Source organism: Dryobates pubescens, chromosome 9 (assembly GCF_014839835.1).
Source record: "Dryobates pubescens isolate bDryPub1 chromosome 9, bDryPub1.pri, whole genome shotgun sequence".
Lineage (NCBI taxonomy): Eukaryota > Metazoa > Chordata > Aves > Piciformes > Picidae > Dryobates > Dryobates pubescens.
Window position 1 is genome coordinate 16,662,118 of NC_071620.1, and position 21,861 is coordinate 16,683,978.

At 41.8% G+C, this 21,861-nt stretch overlaps 1 protein-coding gene across 1 annotated transcript in view; it reads left to right on the forward strand.

Moving 5' to 3' along the window:
- The first annotated feature begins 2,551 nt into the window (after positions 1-2,551).
- Positions 2,552-21,861, forward strand: part of CEP192 (centrosomal protein 192) — a 65,350-nt gene continuing 46,040 nt past the window's right edge. The window contains exons 1-14 of the mRNA XM_054164420.1: positions 2,552-2,790; positions 5,112-5,266; positions 6,618-6,664; positions 8,002-8,134; positions 11,555-11,709; positions 15,824-15,964; positions 16,362-16,464; positions 16,865-17,002; positions 18,014-18,078; positions 18,160-18,345; positions 18,624-18,747; positions 20,111-20,241; positions 21,018-21,216; positions 21,327-21,444. Of these exons, the coding sequence (XP_054020395.1) occupies positions 2,618-2,790; positions 5,112-5,266; positions 6,618-6,664; positions 8,002-8,134; positions 11,555-11,709; positions 15,824-15,964; positions 16,362-16,464; positions 16,865-17,002; positions 18,014-18,078; positions 18,160-18,345; positions 18,624-18,747; positions 20,111-20,241; positions 21,018-21,216; positions 21,327-21,444 (1,868 nt within the window). The 5' untranslated portion in view covers positions 2,552-2,617. The remainder of the gene's footprint in view (positions 2,791-5,111; positions 5,267-6,617; positions 6,665-8,001; positions 8,135-11,554; positions 11,710-15,823; positions 15,965-16,361; positions 16,465-16,864; positions 17,003-18,013; positions 18,079-18,159; positions 18,346-18,623; positions 18,748-20,110; positions 20,242-21,017; positions 21,217-21,326; positions 21,445-21,861) is intronic.

The window sequence follows — 21,861 nt, forward strand, 5'->3', positions numbered from 1 at the left end:
AACAAAGTTTAGATGGGGGTGGGAGGCAATAATATTCTGTGGCAGAATGAAGTATTAAAAAAGAACCAAAAGAGAACAAAACTATATACTGGGATTCTCTTCTAAACCAGAACCAACCATTTTTGGGTGTGCAAGCAGCAGAATATATCTCTGAAGGTTTAAACTACTTGAGATTTCTGCCTTAATCCTTTAAAAGGTCACTCCCTTCAATACACATACTGATGCTTTTTTTACTGTACTTCTGCTTCCTTCCTTAGCAGCCACAAAGAAAATCAAGGTGTCAGTGCCTAGGTGTGCAGCTGCTTCCCAGTGCTAAATATTTGTACTGTGAGGCCCTACAGTATCTGTCAGGTATGCAGTGTAACAAAAAACAATGTAAAATATATTCAAACATAATTCTTTAGAGATAACTGTTGTTGATAAACCATATCTAAGGGAAAGATTCCCAATTGCACTTATTTTTCTTCTTTAAATTTCCTTCTGTTATTCTTTTGGAACCCAGAATTACCATTTATGGTAATAAGAAAGTAAATGACAACTTTTTGCAGCCTTTAAGGCATTTGTTTATAGCTAATTCATGGTCATATTGTTTTCCACTGTGCTGACTGTGTAGTATTGGATATCCTGACTAATTCCAGTCACACATCTTGCTAATGGAAACACTTCAGTCCAAACAAGTCACATTTCCAATGGAGTGGCTGAGTACTTTGACAACTGGACTTAACGCTGGTTGATAGCTGATGTTTGCATCTTGACAAGGCCCAGTTCAAGCTCCTGCACCTGGATTGAAACAAAATGTTACCAATACAGGCTGGTTGATGACAAAATTGAGAGGAGTCTCAGGGGATAGGACTTGGGGGGTGCTGGTGGTCTAAAAGCTGGACATGAGCTGGTGATGTGCACAGCCCAGGAGGCCAACTATCTCACTGCACCCAAAGCAGCATAGGCAGCAGGTCATAAACTATTTGGCCCCAGCCTCTTGACACCCGCCCTTTATATATTGATCAGCATTGAGAAGATCCCCTCTGAGTCTGGTTGTCTTAAGGTTCAACAGCCTCAAGCCTCTCAGCCTTTTCTCAAAAAAATTTGATGCAGTTCCCTTATTATTCTTATATCCTCTTCTTGGCTCTCTCTTCCTTGTCTCTCTTGAATGGGGGGAGCCCAGAACTGGACCCAGTACTCCAGATATGGCCCCACTAGGGCAGAGTAGAATCAGCAGAAGACAGATGAGTTGTAGGTGCAGATAGTGCAGAAAGAGATCTGACCTGCTGTCAGAAAAGATGGATGAGAACCAGGTACAAATGCAGCAAAATACAATGAAGCTTTGCAAGTATGTGAACCACCACACAATTAAGTCTCATACCCTACAAGTATTTGAATCCCCCCTGCACTCCCACGAAACATCTCAAGCTACTAATTGGTAGTTTAAACACTGCTCGTTCGTTCAGCGTCCTTTTCGGAAAGTTTCTTCCATCAGCATCCACAGCAGTGGACTCTACCTGCGTACGAACCTGCCCTCCTGCAGGAGCCGTCCCGCCAAGAGGCCGCACGGCAGCGCCGCGGGGCTGGGCGGTGCAGCGCGCCCAATCAGCGAGTTCTTCTCTCTCTCCCCCTCCTCAAACTTTTTTTCCTCCTGCGCGCTCTGTGTGAGGCTCGCCCATTGGCTGACGGCGGGCAGGGAGGCGGGGTTGCGAAGAGAAGCGCGGGCTCGGGAAAGTTTGGGAGGCGAGTGGCGGCGCTGCGCATGCGCACCTCGGCTAAGGGGAAGGGGACCGGCGATTCCTGTGACGAGTCAGGTGAGGGGGTGGAGTTCGCCCGTCCTGCGGGGGGCGCTGCGCGGAGCGGCGTGGGCGGGATCAGGGTTTGAAGCTGTGGCGGTTGGGATGTGGATCTTTCTACTCAGGCGCGTCGCGGTAGGACGGGGCTAGGCCCCTAGGTCAGGGTAACGTCGGGGAGGGTGGGGCAGGACAGGGCTGATCTCGTCCTGTTTGGCGAAAGGGGGGTCTTTGGCTTCAAGTTGTTCCCCTTCCTGGTTTCCCTCGCTGGAGCCGTTGTGGCGTTCTAGTCCGTACGCGAGCTTGTGTGTGTGGGGTGGTGAAGGTGGTGCCTGCGCAGGGTGCCGAGTGGTGTAGGGTCCGGGCCTCCCGTAGCCTTAAGATCCATAACGTTAGGCTGTCGCCTGCCAAGTAGCGGCCCCAGATAATCGCGTCACGGAGGTACGCGTTTGCAGCTCCCCAGGTGCCTACTGCTGGCGGAATGGACGAAGGCTGGCTCGTTCCAAGCGGCTTTAAGGGCTAAATACAGCGTGCCTCTTGCAGCGTCGGTGCGGTAATTTGCAGGAGTGCTGCTCTGTTTAGGCAGTCCAAGAAGGCTGTCAAACTGTGGCTCCGAAAAGGCTTGACGGGACAGGACTGGAAATAATTTGTAAGCATGTTTGTGGATTAAGTGGTGCACTTGCCGAGTAACTGCATCACACGTATTTATAAACGAGTAACAGTAACATTTTTGATAGCCTAACCGTCTCTTGTATACCTGTCGTTTTGTTCCCGCTCTCAGTTGCTGCTGGACCAGGGCTGTTCGTGTTGCCAAGTAGAGCGCTATTTTAAGCGGCTTGTGCATGATGATGGAAGACTTCAGAAATATTGCTGACGAGACATGTCCAAGCTTCTTGGGCCATTCATTAAATAGCAGCGCAAGTGCCGTCTTTGGAAACGTTACTGTTTCCTCAAACCCTGGCTTACCTGTTGCAGCTTCAACTGTTGCTAGGAGTAAAACAAACTGTGGCAACAGGTGAGACTATCAATACCACTCAAGAAGATCAAAACCACTTGACTGGCTTGAAACATTTAACTTCAGAGAGGAAAAGTTCTTTTGACAGATTACTTGGTAGATGATAAAATGGTTTAATTATTTTACTAAATAGTAAAAAATAGTACAATGTTTATTACTAAGGTATTAATTTTACTATTACTAAGCATACTCATCAGCAAAAAGACTTTATTGTGTTCACAGTGAGAATTTTGCCTTAAATCCATAACATAAAATACTTTGGTTAAAATTTCTCTTTAAAAGAATAGTTTAGTTTTTACACTGGTAGCAATTAAGTTTCTTTTAACTTGACTCTTCAGCTTAGTGTACTGAAGTTTGAAATCATATATGGTTTTTTATATTTTTTAATGTGTGTATTCATGGATTCATAGGAATGGTTTGGGTTGGAAGGAGTCATCTAGTTCCAAGCGTCCTGCTGTGGCCAGGGACACCTTCTGTTAGACCAGGTTGCTCAAGGTTTTGTCCAACCTGGCCTTGAGCACTTCCATAGAAGGGTCATCCATGACCTCCCTGTGCAACCTGTTCCAGTGTCTCATCACCCTCACTGTAAAGAATTTCTTTCTAATACCCAGTCAAAACCTGTCCTCCTGCAGCTTCAATCCACTTCCTCTCATTTTATCACTAAAAGGCCTTGTACAATGTCCCTTCCCTTAAGCCTTACTAACTATTAAATTAACTTACTTCAATCTGTCTCATTTTAGAAAGTGTTGTGTAAGGACTAGTGTTGTGGATGTGAATTAAAATTTAACACCATTTATAATGATTTGTTCAGCAGGGAGCAGAGCAAAGAGTAACAATTAAAAGTTGTTGCCTGTTTAGCTGCTGTCCTGTAACTTGACAAGCAATAAGGTCAGACTCATACTCTGTCTTTTCAAAAGTGTGTGTTACAAATTGATGAGCGCTAGTCCCTGAAAATGAGAATGTGGTATTTCCCTTAAGAGCTCCAGAAGGTAGCTATGGACCTTTCTAAAGAGCTGAGAGGATCATTCTGAGTACATATATCTACTTGTAAATACAGATTGGCTAGAAATGCTAAAATGTTAAAATCATTGAGCTTATAGGAGGTAGAGAAAGTACTTATTTCCCCAAGTCTTTGTAAGACAGGTGCATGTTAGAGTGATTCTCTTGTGTGTTTTTCCTCTCCACATTTACAGGCTTTCTGACATCTGTGCCTCCTGTTTAGAAGGGATCCAGTCACCTCCACTGGAATCTTCTCACAGTAGTCAGTCACTGCCTGAGCCAATGTTTCTGGTCCATGTTATGTGTGAATAATAGGTTGCACTGGTTTAAATCTGTTGCAAATCAGTATCCTGCTGTTTACATACAGAATGGAACATCTATTTCTATTTCATTTAGGTTCCTTGTAGCCTCAGTGATTGCTATTCCACAGAATCATGGTGGTTTGGGTTGGAAGGGACCTGGGCAGGGATACCTCCTTCTAGAACTGGTTGCTCAAGGCCCCATCCATCCTGGCTGAACACTTCCAGGCTTGGAGCCTCCACAGGTCTGGGCAAGTGGTAGTAATGTTGCAAGATACTGCAGTAGCAAACCCCAATGTGCATCTTTCTCACTGGTAACATTGCACCATAGGCCTTTATGTCCCTATAGGAAACGATAAGATTTAAGAAAGGGAGTCAGTGTCTTGATAGTATGGAAGTGAAAAAAGGTTTTATTTATGTATCTAAAATGCTAGAGACTGAGAATGAGTGAACTGAACTAATGAGGAAGTAACATCTTGCATGATTACCTTCTCTGCCTCTGTGGAAGTCCTATGAAGTCAGAAGTGAAAAAGGACTTTTCCTGCCCAGTTATAAAAGCTGTTACTTAACAGAGCTGTATGGAATTTCAATTGGTCATGTTCTTTGAGTCACTCCCTAATTCCTATATTATGGACTCAGGAAAACCTTGTCTATGGTATGACTTGCTCTCTAATAGATCATGGAACTCACCTGAAACTTTTTCTCTTAATCTTTTGCCTCTTTTTGTTGGAATGAAAGAGAAGTAACCAACAGGAAAAATGTGAGAGGTTTATGTTAGATTACACTTCACTTATTTCACACTTTAGATTGTGAAATTGAGGTCCTTGTATTCTCTCTTTATTCCTTTATTGTAAGAATAACTGTCTGTAGGATCTATATTAATGGGAACAACTGATTTCCTAGAGATGGAGGCACAAAGATTGAAGTTACTAAACCTTTTCATGTAGAGGTGTTGCATACTAATGATGATCTACATATATCACTGAAGGATTCTTTGTTTTCATTGAAATATTTCTTTCTTAGGGAAGCTGCTACAGAAGATAAACAACCTCAGCCAGCTTCTGTTGGTTTGAAAGACTCCCATTCAATATATGCAAAGCCAGATCAGAGTGTCACTGAGCAGGCAAATCACAGTCAAGGTACCTTATTTGAGGTACTGCCACTTGAACGATTGGAAGGTATTAAAATTTGAGAAAAATAATGATTTATTCTCAGAGTAATTAGCTTTTTGTACTCTTAAGTTGTTTTCTCTTGAGCTTTTCTCTGGTTTATGGCATAGTGTAAAGGGGCTTTGAAAAAAGAAATTTCTCTGATTTGAGCAAAGTGACACCAGAGAAAGCTTGTGGTTTGCACAGTGCTCTTGTGTTTCTCCCCAAAATGCAAAGCTAGGTAGGAAGCTGGTGAAAATAAGACTTGCTATAAAATACCTTAACTAGAATGATGCTGGGAATCTGACTTAATTTTACTAATGTCTCTCTTCTTGCCCTATTCCAGCCTGTAATAGATAATCTTCAGCTGCAGCTGTAGCAGCTGGAAACATACTTTCTTAGTGAGGTGATGCATGAAAAAGTAGTTTGGAATACTTGCAGTGGAAACCATGGGGGTTTTGATGTATGAATAGAGTAGTGGAGGCAAAATAATGTTCTGTAACCTATTTTAAAGGAATGGCATTGATATTACACTGGTTTGGGTTTCTTTCTAATGCAAGTCCTGTGATTAAATTTGGCTCATTCCTTAAAATTCCATAAATATACTTACTAAATAAATAGTCCCTTTTCTAAGCTTAACCTGAGTACTTGAGCAGGTTTTCATGAGGTATTAATAATTGAATAGAGAATGTGTTCAATTGGAAAGTCCTATGGCTTGTGATGCAAAAGGTTCTTGTAAAACACCCTTCTAACAGTGAAGACGCATTGTAATCTTGAGGAAGTGGTAATAACTATGGCAACAAAAATCATGATGCTTTGGAAAACTAGGACTGCCCAGTGTTTGGACTTGATAGTGCTTGATTATATTGAGTTAATTGGTTTTAACTACATTTTTAATTCAAGGTTTAGCATTCTAGTCCAGAAATTTCCTCTTTATTCCCATCTATTACTGAAGGATTAGGAACCTTTTGTGCTAAAATCTGTATGTGTATGTCTAAAATGTTCTGGTTTTTGGGTCTGGCCCAGAAGGTAAAATGCAGCGTGTTCTGCAGCAGTGGAACAGAGCACTTGTGCCTATTTCTGCTAGTGGGACTCCTTAGTTGTTTTTGCACTGTCTTGTAGAAGTCCTTAGGGTAGCAACTGTCTGAAGCTGTGCCTTTTTAGTCACTCCCAGATACTTTAAGTCAGTGCTATAAGAGTATATAAGCATTGGTGTTGTGACGACATGTATATTTCAGGCTTGTTTTTATGGTGTATGCCAAGACCTTCAAGAGGCTTAGGCTGGCATTTTATGGAAGAGTTAGGTCTTAGCAGCATCACATAAGAACATAATAAACTACTCATAATAAACTAATGCTGACACTGCTTTCTTCTATTTCAGATTTGTCAACAGGAATATGTTTTCTTCCAGACATTGAGAATGACGAGGTGAAAGCTTTTCTAAATACACTGAAATTCAAGGTGTCTAATATTAATCTTGCGATAGACTTAATTCTGTGGGAGAAGGAGGCAGGGAGTTGAGCTGTGTATCCCTTAAGTTTGTAGCAGAGCTACTGTGCTGAATGTGTCGTGTCTCACTCTTCCTCTTTTTTGCTGATCACTTAACAAATGTGGGAGCATGAGTTCACCTGCTCTTGCTCAGTTGTGTGTTGTTTGCTCCTAGCCTCTGTGGCCTTGTAGCTCTTTGTCAAAGTAAGCACCTTATATTTTATCCCAGTTGTAGTTTAGCTTAGTGAAAAACCTGTTGAGGAACTTTTTGGAATGTTTTTTGAAATCTAAGCAATGTCAATCTGATTTGTACTTGCTAATTACTTTGAGGAACAAGAGTTCAGATAACTTCTTCAGTGTCCTCAACATTGAAAACTGCACCATTTGTAAGAACACAATCTTCCTGCTGCCTCTATTTATTTTAGGTGTGGGTCTCTATCCCACAGCTAGCAAATACCCACAGGTATTGACAGGTAGGGCTGTGCTTCAGCTATTTTTGTTTTGTTAGAGAAGCTGATGATGAGCACAGACAGGAATGGGAGAGCTCATGGTACTTAAAGAAAATATGCCTCGGGCTGCAGCCAGATGCTGTTTAGTGTGTGCTCCTTAATGTCAGCTGCTGCTTACTGCATTGATTTAGTTTTCTCTAATTTGATTTTTCTACAGGCCACAGTAGTCAGTGAGTTGCAGTTGAGTGCTCACAAGCTGTCATCTGAAAACTGTGTTCAAGTCTCTTTCCAATTATTTACTTTCTGAGCTCTTTTTTGTTTGTTTGTATTTTTTTTGCTGTCAGAATTTATCTGTTTGTCAACAAGGAATAAATCTGAACCAGCTACTACATTGTGCTGTTCACAAAAATAGTTTCTTTAAATGAGCATAGTAAATTATCAACAGAGATGAGAAGTTAGTAGGTTTTAGCATCGTGAAACTACTAAGAGCTGTCTTTGTACTTTTAAGTTGGGATTGCAGCTTAATGAATGAGGTGGTCAACTGTTTCAGGTTGTAAACTCTAATGCAATGGTTCAGGGTTTGGTGTCATTCAGCTGTGGTGATGTGTGGGTTTTTTATCTCCTCCTCCTCCTTTATGATCCTTTTATTTCTTGGATGTATCTATGCTGAGAGCTAGTAGGTGAAGTCCATTGGAACTAGGATGTTTGCTGGGATAAGCAGGAAAAAAGTGTGGCATTTTGGAGTATTATTAATTTCATTAATTGGTTATCAACTGAATTTATACAGTAGCTAGTAGCAAGAAATATTTCTGTGGATGCTGTTCACAGGTTTGTCCACCTGAACCTTCTGAAGAATTGACAGAAAGGGAAATCTCAAGTGATCATCTTAGCAATAGCCTTTCAAGTTTTTTGGAGAATGAGAAGCTCTCCGGTCTTACAAGCTCAGAAAAAAATACCACAGGTAAGTGTGTTTATAAGTCTGGGTGGTTGAGTCTAGAATTGTGACACAATGTTGTTGTCTGCTGGAGAAGAGTGGTCTTATTCAAAATACTTCAGGTAGGATAATGCTTGATCAAAATGCTAGAGAAGACTGTTCACTGGGAAGCGGGCTGCTATAAAATTGCATTAAGTGTAGGTGGCTGTGGAACTGGTCAGAGAAAATCACAACTGGAACTTTAAAAAAAGTAAACAACAGTTACTGTGAAACAAAAAATAATCTTAGCTACAGCTTTGCATTGGCAAACTTCTGCGATGCAGAATGGATACTTGTTCAAATTAACTTTTACTTCAATTTCAGTTCTTTTTAGATGCCATGCATACAGAGTGACACCTAAGTCAGAAGTATAGCTTACCCACAGGGACAAAAGTGAGAGCTTGAGTTCTGTTACTGAAGCTGAAATTTCTGTGCCTTTCCAGAGGCTGCTGCTGAAGGACAAACATACTTCAGTATTAATGCAGTCGACTTGGCTCATTGTGTCAAGGGTTGGAGGGTATAGCCTCAGCTGCACCAAGGAGGTGGAAGGGAAGTTGATAAATGAGTTTGGAGTCATCCTGAAATCAAGCAGCACTGAATTCAAGTAGACTTAGTGGATTTCCCTCATGACATCTCTGGATGTCGTGACTGTCTTGTGAAGTCCTCTTGTTCATTCTTTTTGTGCAGCTTGCCTGATAAGTGTATAAAAGTAAAGTGAACAGTGTGCTGAGTAGAAGTACTGGGTTTTGCCCTTTCATGGATGGAATTACTTTTAATTGCCCTATGATGGAGTTGGTAGCCATTAGCTGGAAATATTTGCCTGCTCAGGATTCCAGTACTGGTGAAGCTAACTGGTCTTTTTTTCTTTCCTTTTCTACTCAGTGTACTAAGTTTTACATGCAATTCCGTTTCAGTGTAAAATTGGCAGCTCATTTCTAAAACTAATCAGGAAGTCTGTGATACCCATGGTAAAATAGATTCATCTACTTTCTCATTATTTGGAAGATAGTTTATTTCAGTTGCACAAAGAAGAAATCAAGACTAGAAAAATGAGATACAAACATCACAGCAATTATTCTGAATTTGAGTTGGAATTGTAGGTATTTGTCTACCATTCAGATAACTAATCTTGTATTTTTTAAGCATTCTGTGGATGTGGGTATAGAAGAAAAAAAATCTGAAGAAACTTGGCCTGCTACAATCATAAGGTGGTTTGGGTTGGAAGGGACCTCCAAAGGTCATCTAATCCAACCTCTTTGCAGTTAGCAAGGACATCCTCCACTAGATGAGGTTGCTCAGAGCCTTGTAAAGTCTGACCTTAAATATCTCTAGGGATGGGGCCTCAACCGTCTCCTCAGGTAACCTGTTCCACCACACTCATGTTGAAGAACTTGTTCCTAACATCCAGTCTGCATCTACTATTTTCTCACTTCAAACCATTGCCTCTCATCCTGTCACTACAGACCTTTGTAAACATTCCCTCTGCAGCCTTCTTGTAGGCCTCCTTCGGGTGCTGGATGTCTGTCCTGAAGGTCAAACCCCAAAACATGCCCAAGCCCAGACAATGGGCTAAGCACCTGTGAATGTCCCCAGCTAACCTGCCACAGAATCTCATTTGAGGAAAACCACAGGTCACAGCACCTTCGTTTCCAATTTGAATTGCTGTATTGGAAATTCTTAGATCTGTGCTTAAATCATTTACCTGTCTTCATATGTGGAATGTGATACCCACAAATGAATAACGGAACCTGTAAATATGCTGTGTAAATAAGTGACAATGGTGTTTGAAGATACCACTGCCCAAGATACTAAATTATAAAATATACATTCTATTACAGGCTGCTATTCGGTATCTCTGGAGGCTTATCCAGTTCCCTCAGCCTGTCCTTGTAGGAGAGATACTCCAGCCCCCTGATCATTTTTGTGGCCCACCTCTGGACCTGCTCTATCAGGTCCATGTCCTTCCTGTGTTGAGGGCTCCAGAGCTGGATGCAATACTCCAGGTGAGGTCTCACCAGAGCAGAGTGGCAGAATCACCTGGCCAAACTTCTTTTGATGCAGCCCAGACTGGCCTTCAGGACTGCAAGTCCTCATTGCTGGCTCATGTCCTCATCAACCATCACCCTCAAGTCCTTTTCTGCAGGGCTACTCTCAATCTTACCATCCCTCAGCCTGTATTGATATCTGGGATTGCCTGGACCTAGATGCAGATCCTTCTCCCTTGTATCATGCATGGAATTGGAGCCGTGATTCAGATTTTTAATTTGACTCTCAAATCCAACAGATCCTGGTTGCTTTGCTGTGTAATAAATATCAAGGCTGCTGAGCATTCGGAGCTTCCAGTTCAGCTAAAACTCACTGTGCTGAATGAGTGTTTCTGTAAATTGTACTATTTGTGCAGGACACTGGCAAAAATTAGGAAATCTAAAATAATGGAGACCTGACTATGTGTGTCTGTACTCTTTTCCTGTACTACTTTTGGCATTGTGAAGACCGCTTTAATAGCAGGAGATACTGAGAAGTTTCTTCAGAACTGCCTTCTTGGAGTGAAGAATTAATCTTCTTCAAAGAGAAATTGATGGAGAATTCTTAAACTATCACCAGGAATGTGCAAATGAAAGTATCTTTAGTTATGCTGTAAACAAAACCTAGTTGAGAGTTTATAAATGCAAGCCTACTTGAGTATACATTCTAAAATTACATTATTAAAATGATATTAAATTATTATTTAACAAGGTAAAACACAAATAGGGTGCTGTTCCTTAGAAAAGAAAGGAGTCCTTGTCAAGATGTCAAACTTCTCCTTGACATATGTTTTACAATGGTTTTAGGAGTGCATCTAATCATGCCCTTAAAAGCTGATTGATGTCTTTTAAAAACAAACAAACAAATCCCTGGAAACCCTTGGTTCTCCACAGCTCCCACAGATTAAAAGATAACCCCAAAACAAGAAAAACTCTGTCTTGGAAAACTTCTCACTTGGAAAACAGGAATAGGTATTGTTCTTAGTAATAGTACTTAATGGGTTTTTTTGCCATTGAACTAGAACTGTGCTTCAGTTACCTGCTGTTAAGTCTGAAAATTGTTACATATATTTTTCTTTAAATTTATGAGGATCTTTATGGTTTACTAGTTGGAATGTGGTGATGTATAGATCATGTGAAGGAAGATGAGTCACTTCATAGCCTGGGAGTTAAAGTGCTAGCTTGTAGTCATCCTGTTTTGCTGTATATCACTAATCATAGAGTAAGACACTTGCATGTTCCTGTGACCCAATTATTTTAAGGGAAAAACAGGATAGTTCTGCTGTGTGGGTGTTGCAAGACTCCATGTGTCAAAAATAATGGAGTGGCCTTGGTAGTATAAAATATCCTGTTTACCTTTCATGGACATTTTCTTCTCTTCCAGTACGTGATGATATTGATGATGAAAAGTTCTTTGATAACCAGCTAGAAGCCTATTTTGAACAGCTGATGCAATCAGAACTGAGACGTGACACCGACATACAGAGACTCTCAGAGTGCTGCAAAGCGCTGAAGCTTTCTGAGAATGGCTTGCTTCAGGTGGGTTAAAAGTGAAGTTCAATGTTCAGCATGCCCAAAGGCCCTTAAAAGCTACCATCACCGAGGATTTTATGCCAGGTTTTATCTCTTTCCTGCCAAATCCAAGTCCTGTCAAAATCCAAAGTTTTCTTCATAAATGTAAAGACAGCAAATACAGCTCAAAACTGGAAACAAAAACTGAGTGAGCTTCTCATGTCTTCTGCTTACTCTGCAAGGTTTTCCCTGGAAGGGAAAAACAAAGTGGGAAGAAGCTAGATGGCTATTTCTGTATCTATTTTTCTGTTTCTTATTCTTCATCTAGCAGCTGATTCATCTGCTTCTTACAGAGGGTCTTGCTGGTTTTGAGATAAGATAGATGCCAACTGCAGGCGTTGTGCAATGGCTTTGGTACCTGCCCTTCAGTGTCTTGCTGGCTGGTGTGACTTCCATTAGCTATTGCCTTCTGCTTCCCTCTTTACCCCTTATCTGGTGCCATGGGATGGTTCCTTCAGTTGATTGATGTTAAGGCTTGGCTGTCCATTGTGCTTTCCTGGTTTTGCCTGTGTAGTTGTTTTTTCAAGCCTCATGCAATATTTGATGATGCTGTTGGGAAGTTAAATTTATGGTAAAATGCGGCAGGGGAGGTGCTGTGTGGATACAGCCTTAAGTTGGGTGAGCCTTGTAGCTCTGTACAGTGCCAACAGCCTGGCTGCAGAGGCATGGTGGTGTGGTGGAGGCCTGTTTCCAAAAACAAGTTGCTTTGGGAGCTCCTCTGCAAACCGAACCTGTTTCCTCTGGATTTCATTGGAATTGGTCAGGCACTGGAATAGGTTGCCCAGGGAGGTGGTGGAGTCACCATCCCTGGAAGTGTTTAATAAACATGGCACGTTGGAATGTGGTTTAATGGTCACAGTGGTCTAGATTGAAGGTTGAACTGGATGATCTTAGAGGACTTTTCCAACTGAAACTCTTGTTTGTGATTGTATAGGTAGCTGACTGTCCCAATACATGTTAGGAAGGCTTGCAGCAAAGCTGAAGAGTTTCCCGTTACGGTGTCTATTCAAGCCTCCATTCAGGTATCCCACCCCTCTCTAACCCTGCCCTTCATACTCCTACTTGTCTCGTTCTTTGCCTTCTTTTTCCTGATAAGCAGCTCAGGCTGGGAACCCTGTGCAGTCAGTTCTGTTACTTGATCTTGCAGAGGGGAAAAAAAACCCAACAACTCCTAACACTGGGTTTCTGTTCCTTCTCTGGGATGACAGAGACTTATCCTTAGAGAAGTCCTGTAATTCATATGGCATCAGTAGTGTTTCCTGAGAATGGACTTTCTGCCGGACTATTTAATACTGCATTTCTTGATCCTTATTGTGAAAGTAAAACATAATTCTGGTACTGAGGAGAGCCACTGGTACTTAAATAGAGCCTTTGTTTGAAGCTTTACATGCTTGTGCCTGTATGCATCTTGTTAGGAACAGTAGCCAGAATCGCAGAGCTCAGCAATGCTCAGCAAGAGATAACAGGATGTTTGCGGCATTGTTTTGGGGATGGATGGCCCATATCTAGTGTCCAAAGAGAAAGGATAGTGGCCTTGAGTAAGTTGCAAACAGTTTATGCTTTGGCATTCAGCTGATGGATTCAAAGAACATATGTAGGGCCACGGTTTACAGAAGCACAACCAGTTGGGAAGAGAGGCTGCCTGTGCCAGGTATGTGGGATTGACCAAACTCTGGTATGCACAGAGGTATTCTGGGGGGTGACTGAACAAGTCCTTGGATAAGGTAATAAGGCATTCTTTCTGATTAGGTGTCTTCTCGTAAAATAGAGACATCATAGCCAGCTCTGTGGGCACTATCAGTTGTGTGCATACTTGGATTGGTCATGACCTGGGGTTTTAATCCTCATCTGATGGCTTCTCAGGGATCTGGGGTTTTGCTTGGGATCTGGCATGTAAATCCCCATCTGGGAACTTGAACCCCAAGTCCTCATCTGGAAAATGAGTTACTGGGGTTTAATGGTTACTGTTTTATTAGTAATTTAGTGCTACTTGTCTTGTGAGAAACTATTGAAGGTATTTGTCTTATGATAGTCGTGTATGTTCTGTGTTTTTGTACTAAGGATTGTAATCTGCTGGTAGTATCTTGTCTATAATGGGATTTTCTCTTCCAGCCTTAATGATTCTATGATTCTAAGGATAAGGAGCAAGGAGGGAAGGGAAATGTCTTGTTGATGTATTGTTCAGCATGTAGCATTGGTCTTTAAAATTAAAGGAAGAAAGGGATGAGGACTTAATTGCAGATTTGTTATCTTAGATGGCAATATCCAAGGTTTTATTAAGGATATAGCATCAGTGACTTGTTTTTCCAGGAGATCAATTAAGCCTTTTAAATAATTGGTTAGTGTATGAAAGGTGAGCTTAGAACAGTAGCTGCCTGGCTTTTGGTTTGCCTTTGAGCAGCATTTGATTCCATCACAGACGTTGCTGGGGTTTAAGTGCGTTGCCATTTTCTTGCCACTGCATCAATGAATGTGATCCTGACAGTTGCATCCTTGACTAGAATGGGAAAGTCTGATTTAAATGGTTCAATAAGCTGTGTCTTTTCCCAAGTGACAGAGTTTCCAAGCTCTGCAAAGTGATGGCGTTAACCCTGTAGAGTAGCCTGTGCATGCACTATTATAGTCAGGAGTACTTGTTCTTGGTGGTGGTGCTGGCAGCTAGAGATGCTTCTGGTGGTGACACATCAACAAACAAAGTGTGATCATCTCTTTACTAGAGAACTTTTAAATGTTGTTAAAAGAACTATAAGGTTAAACTTTTTTTTGATGTATCTGTTCTGGGAGTCTTGCTACAAGAAGGACATTGAGCTGCTCGAATGTGTCCAAAGAAAGACAGTGAAGCTTATGAAGGGTCTAGAGAACAGGTCTTGTGAGGAGTGACTGAGGGAACTGGGGTTGTTTAGAATGGAGAAAAGGAGGCTGAGGGGAGACCTCCCTGCTTTCTACAACTCCCTGAATGGAGGTTGTATTGTGGCAGGGGTCAGTCTCTTGTCTCTAGTAACCAGTCACCAGATGAGAGGAAATGGCCTCACGTTGTTCCACAGGAGGCTTATAATGGTGTCTCAGTCTGGAGGGGGAAGAGACTCAATTCTTTTTGAACATTCCCGTGTTATGAAATTAGAGGCACAAACAAGGCCAAAATATCAACAGTGAGGCTATTTATTAACAGAATACAGTGGATGGAACAGAAGAAGGTGGGGGGTGTGTGGTGTGTGTGAAAACGAGGAGAGAGCGAGCAGGAAAGGCATTACATTACCACTCACCCCCCTGCTGCTGCATCCTTGTTGGCTTGTGCTGTCCAACCTGGAGGAGGGGAGGGAGAGATCCCAAAGTCCAAGTCCTTCTCTGAGCAGCCTCCAACATGAGGTGACTTCAGTGAAGATGTCTCTTCTCTTCTCCATGAGTTACAGCAGGCAGAACTTAGGGTATGGCTTTGGTGCTGGTGGTGAAGAGAGGGTACCTGGACTGCTTCCAGGCTATATGGTGTCATCTTCTTTCTGCCTTTTTCTCTCTTTCTCCTCCTGAGCAGGCATTGCTTAGGTCTTTTATACAGTTTCTGGTCACAGTTCTTTTTAAGTGTCCAGGTGTCGTCCCCAGGGAATCTTCCTGTGTATTGCTTATGTGCTTCAGGGGTCTGGTGGAGGGCGAGGCCTCCGCCTCCTCCTTAGCCTTTTACCTGCCCATACACATCAGGGGCTTATCATGCCAGGTGGTGAATCCATTGTATAGTCCAGAAGCCTTTTCGCCATACTCCCTTTCCAGGGAGATGATCTTGTCTGTGCACATTCCAGTGGCATCTGCCCATTAAACATTTCTGTTGTCTGGGAGCAAAGGTGACTTTATTTTTGTTGATTCACATCAAGAGAGACAAAATTTAGTCTTTTACAGATGAATATTAGGAAAAATGTTTTTACTGAAGGTAAATCCTGAAACAGGTTGCCCAGGAAAGTGGTGGATTCACTGTCCCTGGAAGTGTTGGGAAACGTATTAATGTGTTGCTTTAACTTGATCTTGGAGGTCTTTTCCAACTTCAACAATTCTACAATGCTAGTGTAACCTTTTCTTTTTTTTTTTTCCCCAGGAGCAGAGCTTTCAGGTTCCTGACATGTACCAGGCTCTGACAGGAGTGGACTCAGGAAATGCTAATGATGAAAATTCACAAAATGAAGGGATAACTGGATGTCCTGTGCAACAAATGCAGCCTGGAGCAGTGCAGCAACTGGTACAAAGTTTATCAGAATTTATCTACAGATTCACAGATGGCATGGGTTAGAAGGGACCCCTGAAGGTCATCTTGTCCTAACCCCCTGCAGTCAGCAAGGACAGCTCCAACTAGATTGGGCTGCCCAGGGCCATGTCAAATCTCAACCATGTTCCTGGGCAACCTGTTCCAGTGGTTCATCACTCTCATTGTAAAGAGCTTCCTCCTAATGTCCAACCTAAATCTACCCTGCTCCAGTTTCAAACCATTGCCCCTTGTCCTATCACTACAAGCCCTTCTAAGCAGTCCTTCCCCAGCCTTCCTGTAGGTAGGAATATTAATATAGAAATGTAGCTATTCGGTCTCCCCAAAGCCTTCTCTTCTCCAGTCTGAACAGCCCAAATTCTTTCAGCCTGTCTTTATGGAAGAGGTGCTCCAGCCCTCCGATCGTCTTCCTGATGCTTACCTGTCTCCAACTCCAGACAGCTGTGAGAGCACAATTTTAGCTACAACAGACAAAGGTAGGTTGCTTTAGCTAGAACCTATTTATAGATTTGTGACCAGACTCCACTGCATGGAAAAAGAAATAAGATTGTAAGCTATGGATTTTTCTTTAGCTGCATAAGCTGGTAATAAACTCCAGTGTACCATGGACAAATTTTGACTTGTTTTTGTTCTGAAAAGCACTGGCTGTTGTCTAGTGTACTCAGCTTATGTGATGGTGATCTAGTTTAAGCTTGCAGTTGCAGCAGCTTCAGCTAAGTTGGCTTGGGGCGTGTTGTGGGGGGTTTTTTTGGTTTGTTTTTCTTTTCTGTTAACTTGCTGACTTCTGGGAAGTGAACTCCTTAATCTTAGTTTTGGAGACTTTGCCATATTCTGTTTTATTTTAATCAGCAGTGTGGCATTTGCTATATCTTCCAGGTGATTTACCACACAGTGTTGTCTATCAAAACGAAGAGGGCAAATGGGTGACTGACCTTGCGTATTATACTTCTTTTGATAAACAAGAAGATTTAAATCTATCTGAAGATGATAATATAAATGAGTTCATCACTGGATGTATGTAAACTTTCTCCTCTTTAGTTCTTTATGGGTTTGCCTTTTTTTGTGTTTATTTGGGTGTTTTTTTGCTTGAAGTCAGTATTTGATATTGCAAAGCTTTCAGGCTTTACGTACTACAAACTATTTGAAAGCTGATGTTGATAGCAGCCTATAATGATGATATCCTTAGTTGTAGTTGATCGTTTCTTGCCGGATTTCCTATTCCGCTCATGAAGAGCATTTAGCTTTGTTTCAAAAAGCATTCTGACACGTGTCACTGGTACCTATCGTACGAGCAAAAATAACTCCTGTAGCTGTCATTTCCAGTTTTTCCTTTGGACTTGAAAGGAAGGATGATGATAATAATTAAAGAGCAGCAGCAGTCATTCTGTGTTGCTTGGTGACAAGACAAAAAATACAAGAAATAACTACAAAACCAAGTAGAATGTGAAAAGAGATGCTGAACTCTCTAGCTGGTGATTTATTTTTTTCTGACCTCCTTGGGAATGTCTTGAAAAATGCTGAAGCTTGATGAAGGGCTTCACAGGACTCTCATCTTCTAAAAATTTCATACTTTTTGAACCTCTTTTTACTAAAAGTTGCTTACTTACCTTAACCTCTCAGATTGGTCTCTATGAGAGTGTGTGTTTGTCATACAAGTTTGTGCATGTAGTACTGTAGGCAAATTGATTCCTTAGCACCAAAATGTCATCTCTTTTATTAAACAGGTTCAAGCCATTTGTGCAACAGTATTTATCCCAATCTCTTCTAGTTTCTGAAGTTGACAGAGGGATGGTATAATGTATTCTAGAGCTGTCCATGGGCCACTCAAGGCTCTTCTTTCATTAAGAGAGAATGCTGTAAATGTTGCTGTCTGGAATTGTTTATTTTTGAACTGGTGATCAAACAGGGTTGGTTAGTGGAAGTAAATTTTATTTTTTTTTGTAGAGGTATTTAATCAACTGGTACAATCCAGTCTGTCTTTTCCTCCAATGCCTTGTTTTAATAAGTGTTGCCTTTGGTTTTAAGCTGAAGCAGCAGCTATGATCGCACAAGACCAGGAAGAATTTGAGAAGGCTCACAAAGTCTTGCAGGTAATTAATGATCTCAGTGGAAACAGAACAATTCCTGAATTTATTTGCAAGTTGAAATTTGTGAAATCTCTTTGTCTGCAGGCAAAGGCAGATGTTCTGAATGCATCTGAATTAGCGGATACTTCGTGGAAATCTGCTAATAGCTGTGTTCTGAGAGCATCTGATCTTGATAAGGATGCCAGTTATTTACGTTTGTCTCTGGGGGAGTTCTTTGGTCAGAGATCTGAAGCTCTTGGTTGTCTTGGTGGAGGCAGTGATGTGAAACGGGTATGTATCTTCATACTAAGACACAACAACAGTAGCTAGCACTATTTTTGTTTTTTGCAGATGAGTGGGGAAAGTGGAAACAATGGGAGGAGGAAGTCAGCTATGCTTGTCTAATAGGGTTGTGTCTTGATGACCTGTTGGCATGTTCTGCTGTGGTGTATGCAGACCACAAACTTTACCAGCCCACTGAACCTATTTATTAATGATAATGTTTACTCATGCTGTGTTCTAGGGTGATTTGGTGATTTGGTTTGTGTGTGTGTTTTTTGTTTTAATAGCCATCATTTGGTTACTATATTACATCTCCAGAGAAAAGGCAGCCTGTTGCTTTGCTAACACCACCTAATTCATCAGGAGATGGTACTGCTCAAGAGACTTCACAACTGTCTGAGTTGTCTACAGGTAACTATAAAATGACCATAGACAGTGGTTGTAACAGAATTACTATCACACAGCTATTAAAGACTATTGAGAGTCATCTGTGATAGAGAAATGAGTTTTCATTCACCAAATGTCTTTTTTTGCTGTGAGCCCCTCTCGCCCCCTCTCTCCCTAGAAAAACACAGAACCTCTCACAAGTGAGAACATTCTCATCCTGAGTACTGCCCTCGATTTCCTTGGCTACTTCAAAATTACAGAATGTTAAGGATTGGAAGGGACCTCAAAAGATCTAGTCCACACCTTCTGCCACAGCAGGATCACCTAGAATAAATAGCACAGGAATGCGTCTAGGGAGGTTTTGAATGTCTCCAGAGAAGGAGACTCCAGAACCTTTCTGGAAGCCTGTTCCAGGGCACTCTCACCTTTACAGTGGAAAAGTTTTTCCTGGTGTTCACGTGGAACCTCTTGTGCTCCAGCTTGCGCCTATTGCACCTTCTCCTACCATTGGACATCTCTGAGAAGATCCTGGCACTGTCCTCCTGACACTCACCCTTCACTTTTTATAAACATTAATGAGGTCACCCCTCAGTCTTCTCTTCTCCAAGCCAAATAGATCTTGGTTTATGCTCACATTATTTTGCATACAGCACTGCATGAAAAGGTTTGTATAGCTTATGCTAGTATAATAAGCTACTTGAAAATAAAATGAGATGAGTGTGAGGATGGTATTCACAATGCCAGCTAATTTTCTGACTTTAATATACACTTTGAGTATTGTCCAGGAAGCAGCTGGTGCCTGCAGTGTTTGCATTTGTACACTTCTGACAGCTCTTTATTGAGCATTAAGGGAGCATGTGTATCCCTGGAATCATAGACTGGTTTAGGTTGGAAGGGACCTTAAAGGTTTTTCTATCCCTGCCATGGGCAGAGACACCTTCCACTTGATCAGGTTGCTCAGACGCCCATCCAGCCTGTCCTTGAACACTTCCAGGGATGGGGCTTCTACCACCATTTTGGGCAACCTGTGCCAGTGTTTCATCGCCCTTACTGTAAAGAATTTCTTCTTAATATCTAATCTAAATCTCTCCTCTTTCAGTTTGAAACTGTAACTTCTTGTCTTATTCCTACAGTCCCTGATACAGAATTTCTCCCTGTCTTTTCCTATAGGCCTCTTTAAGTACTGAAAAGCTGCAACAAGAACTTTGTGGAGCCTTCTTCAGGCTGAACAACCCCAACTCTCAGCCTGTTCTCATAGCAGAAGGGAGCTAACCCTCTGATCATTGTTGTGGCCTGCTCTGAACCTGCTCAAGCATGTCCATGTCTTTTGTGCGGATGGTGAATGCAGACATTGACACTGTTTAATTCCCTTTTTCTTTGTTTTTAGATGACTTAAAAGCACAAACAAAAGAACATGCCAGTTCTGCCAGCTGTCAAGGTGCATGGCAGAAGATGGACACTGCAGCTGGAATACATAAAAGCATGAATACAGAAGCAGCTACCAGAAGTGAAGCTAATGTATGTATCTTGTGGGTTTTAAGTGCATGCATGGATCTGAGCAAAAAAAGCAGGAGAGGGAGAGGAGAAGTAAAGAATCACAGAATGTTAGAGGTTGGAAGGGACCTCTACAGATCGAATCCAACCCCCCTGCCAAATCAGGGTTGCCCACAGCAGCCCACGAAGTAATGCATCCAGCTGGGTTTTAGAAGCCTCCAGGGAAGGAGACTCCACAGCCTCTCTGGGCAGCCTGTTCCAGTACTCTGTCACCCTCCCAGTAAAGTGTCTTCTCATGTTGAGGTGGAGGCTTCCCTCTTCTACCTTGTACCCCTTGTTCCCTGTCCTGTTATTTGGCATCACCAAAAAGAGCCTGGCACCTTCATCTTGACACCCACCCCTTAGATATTTACAGACATTAATAAGATCCCCTCTCAGCCTTCTCTTCTCCAGATTAAGCAGCCCCAGTTTTCTCAGCCTTTCTTCATAGCAGGTATGTTCATGTCTCTTAATCATCCTCATAGCTCTCTGTTGGACACTCTCCAGTAGATCCCATTCCCTCTGGAATTGGGGAGCCCAAAACTGAACACAGTATTGCAGGCGTGGTGTCACCAGGGCAGAGCAGAGGGCTAGGAGAATCTCTCTAAACATCCTGGACACAGTTTTCTTGATGTGCCCCAGGATACCATTGGCCATGTTAATGTATTGCCATGTACCAAAATGGAAGCCAATTAAACAAAACACAGAAAACAAACATTTTTTGCTTAATGTGGTGCTTACTTCCTTTTGGCTTGTTGTAGGATGGAATCCATAAAGGCAAGTTTGAGGCTGGGCCATTGAATAATGCTGCTCCTGAACCATGTAATGATTTAGGGAGCAATGATAAAACTCAAAATGCAAAGTTAGAGAGCAGGAAAAAAGATGCCAGTGCTGCTTGTGGTGGGAAGGCAAAACATGTAACTTTTGAGAAGCTCTCCCCAACTTCTGAGAACAGTACTGGTAAGTAAACCTCTATAAATGCAACCAGTTGTTAAAAAGGCTTTTTTTGACAGGAACCTTGTTTCCTGTGCTTAAATAAATACTGATGTTAAATTTGTTTTCTTTACCAGAGCATAAAGCTGAATGTGACTTGCAGCCTCTGGAAGATGAGCAGTACAGCTTCAGACCTTCAACTTCACCACTCACTCACTCTTCTCCTAGTGACATTTCTGGAACAGCATTTTCAGGGTAAATGTCTTGGAGCAGGCTGTAAAAATGATTAATGCTTTATGAGGATTTTTGAGGGATTGGGGTTTAGTTTGAATGTTGTTCTTGATCTCAGTTTGTAAGAGATGCATATTAGGATAGGACCTTATGCTTACACTAAGCTTTCTCTTTGCTTTCATGTATATGGGGAAGCAGTCTTAAGGAATTGGTTTTGTTTTCCTCACTGGCCTGATAAGAGACAGATGTTGGGATAGGAACATTGCTGTCTCTGCTCAGGATTATCTAGTAATGCAAGAATACAACATGTCATCAGTCAGATACATCCCATACCTGAACTTTATGTTGGAATAGAACTATAAAATCCCCTGTTTGTTAATAATTGTCCTAGTGTAATTAATCTGTTACAAATAAAGCCATTTGGTTGGAGGTTGTGCTGTT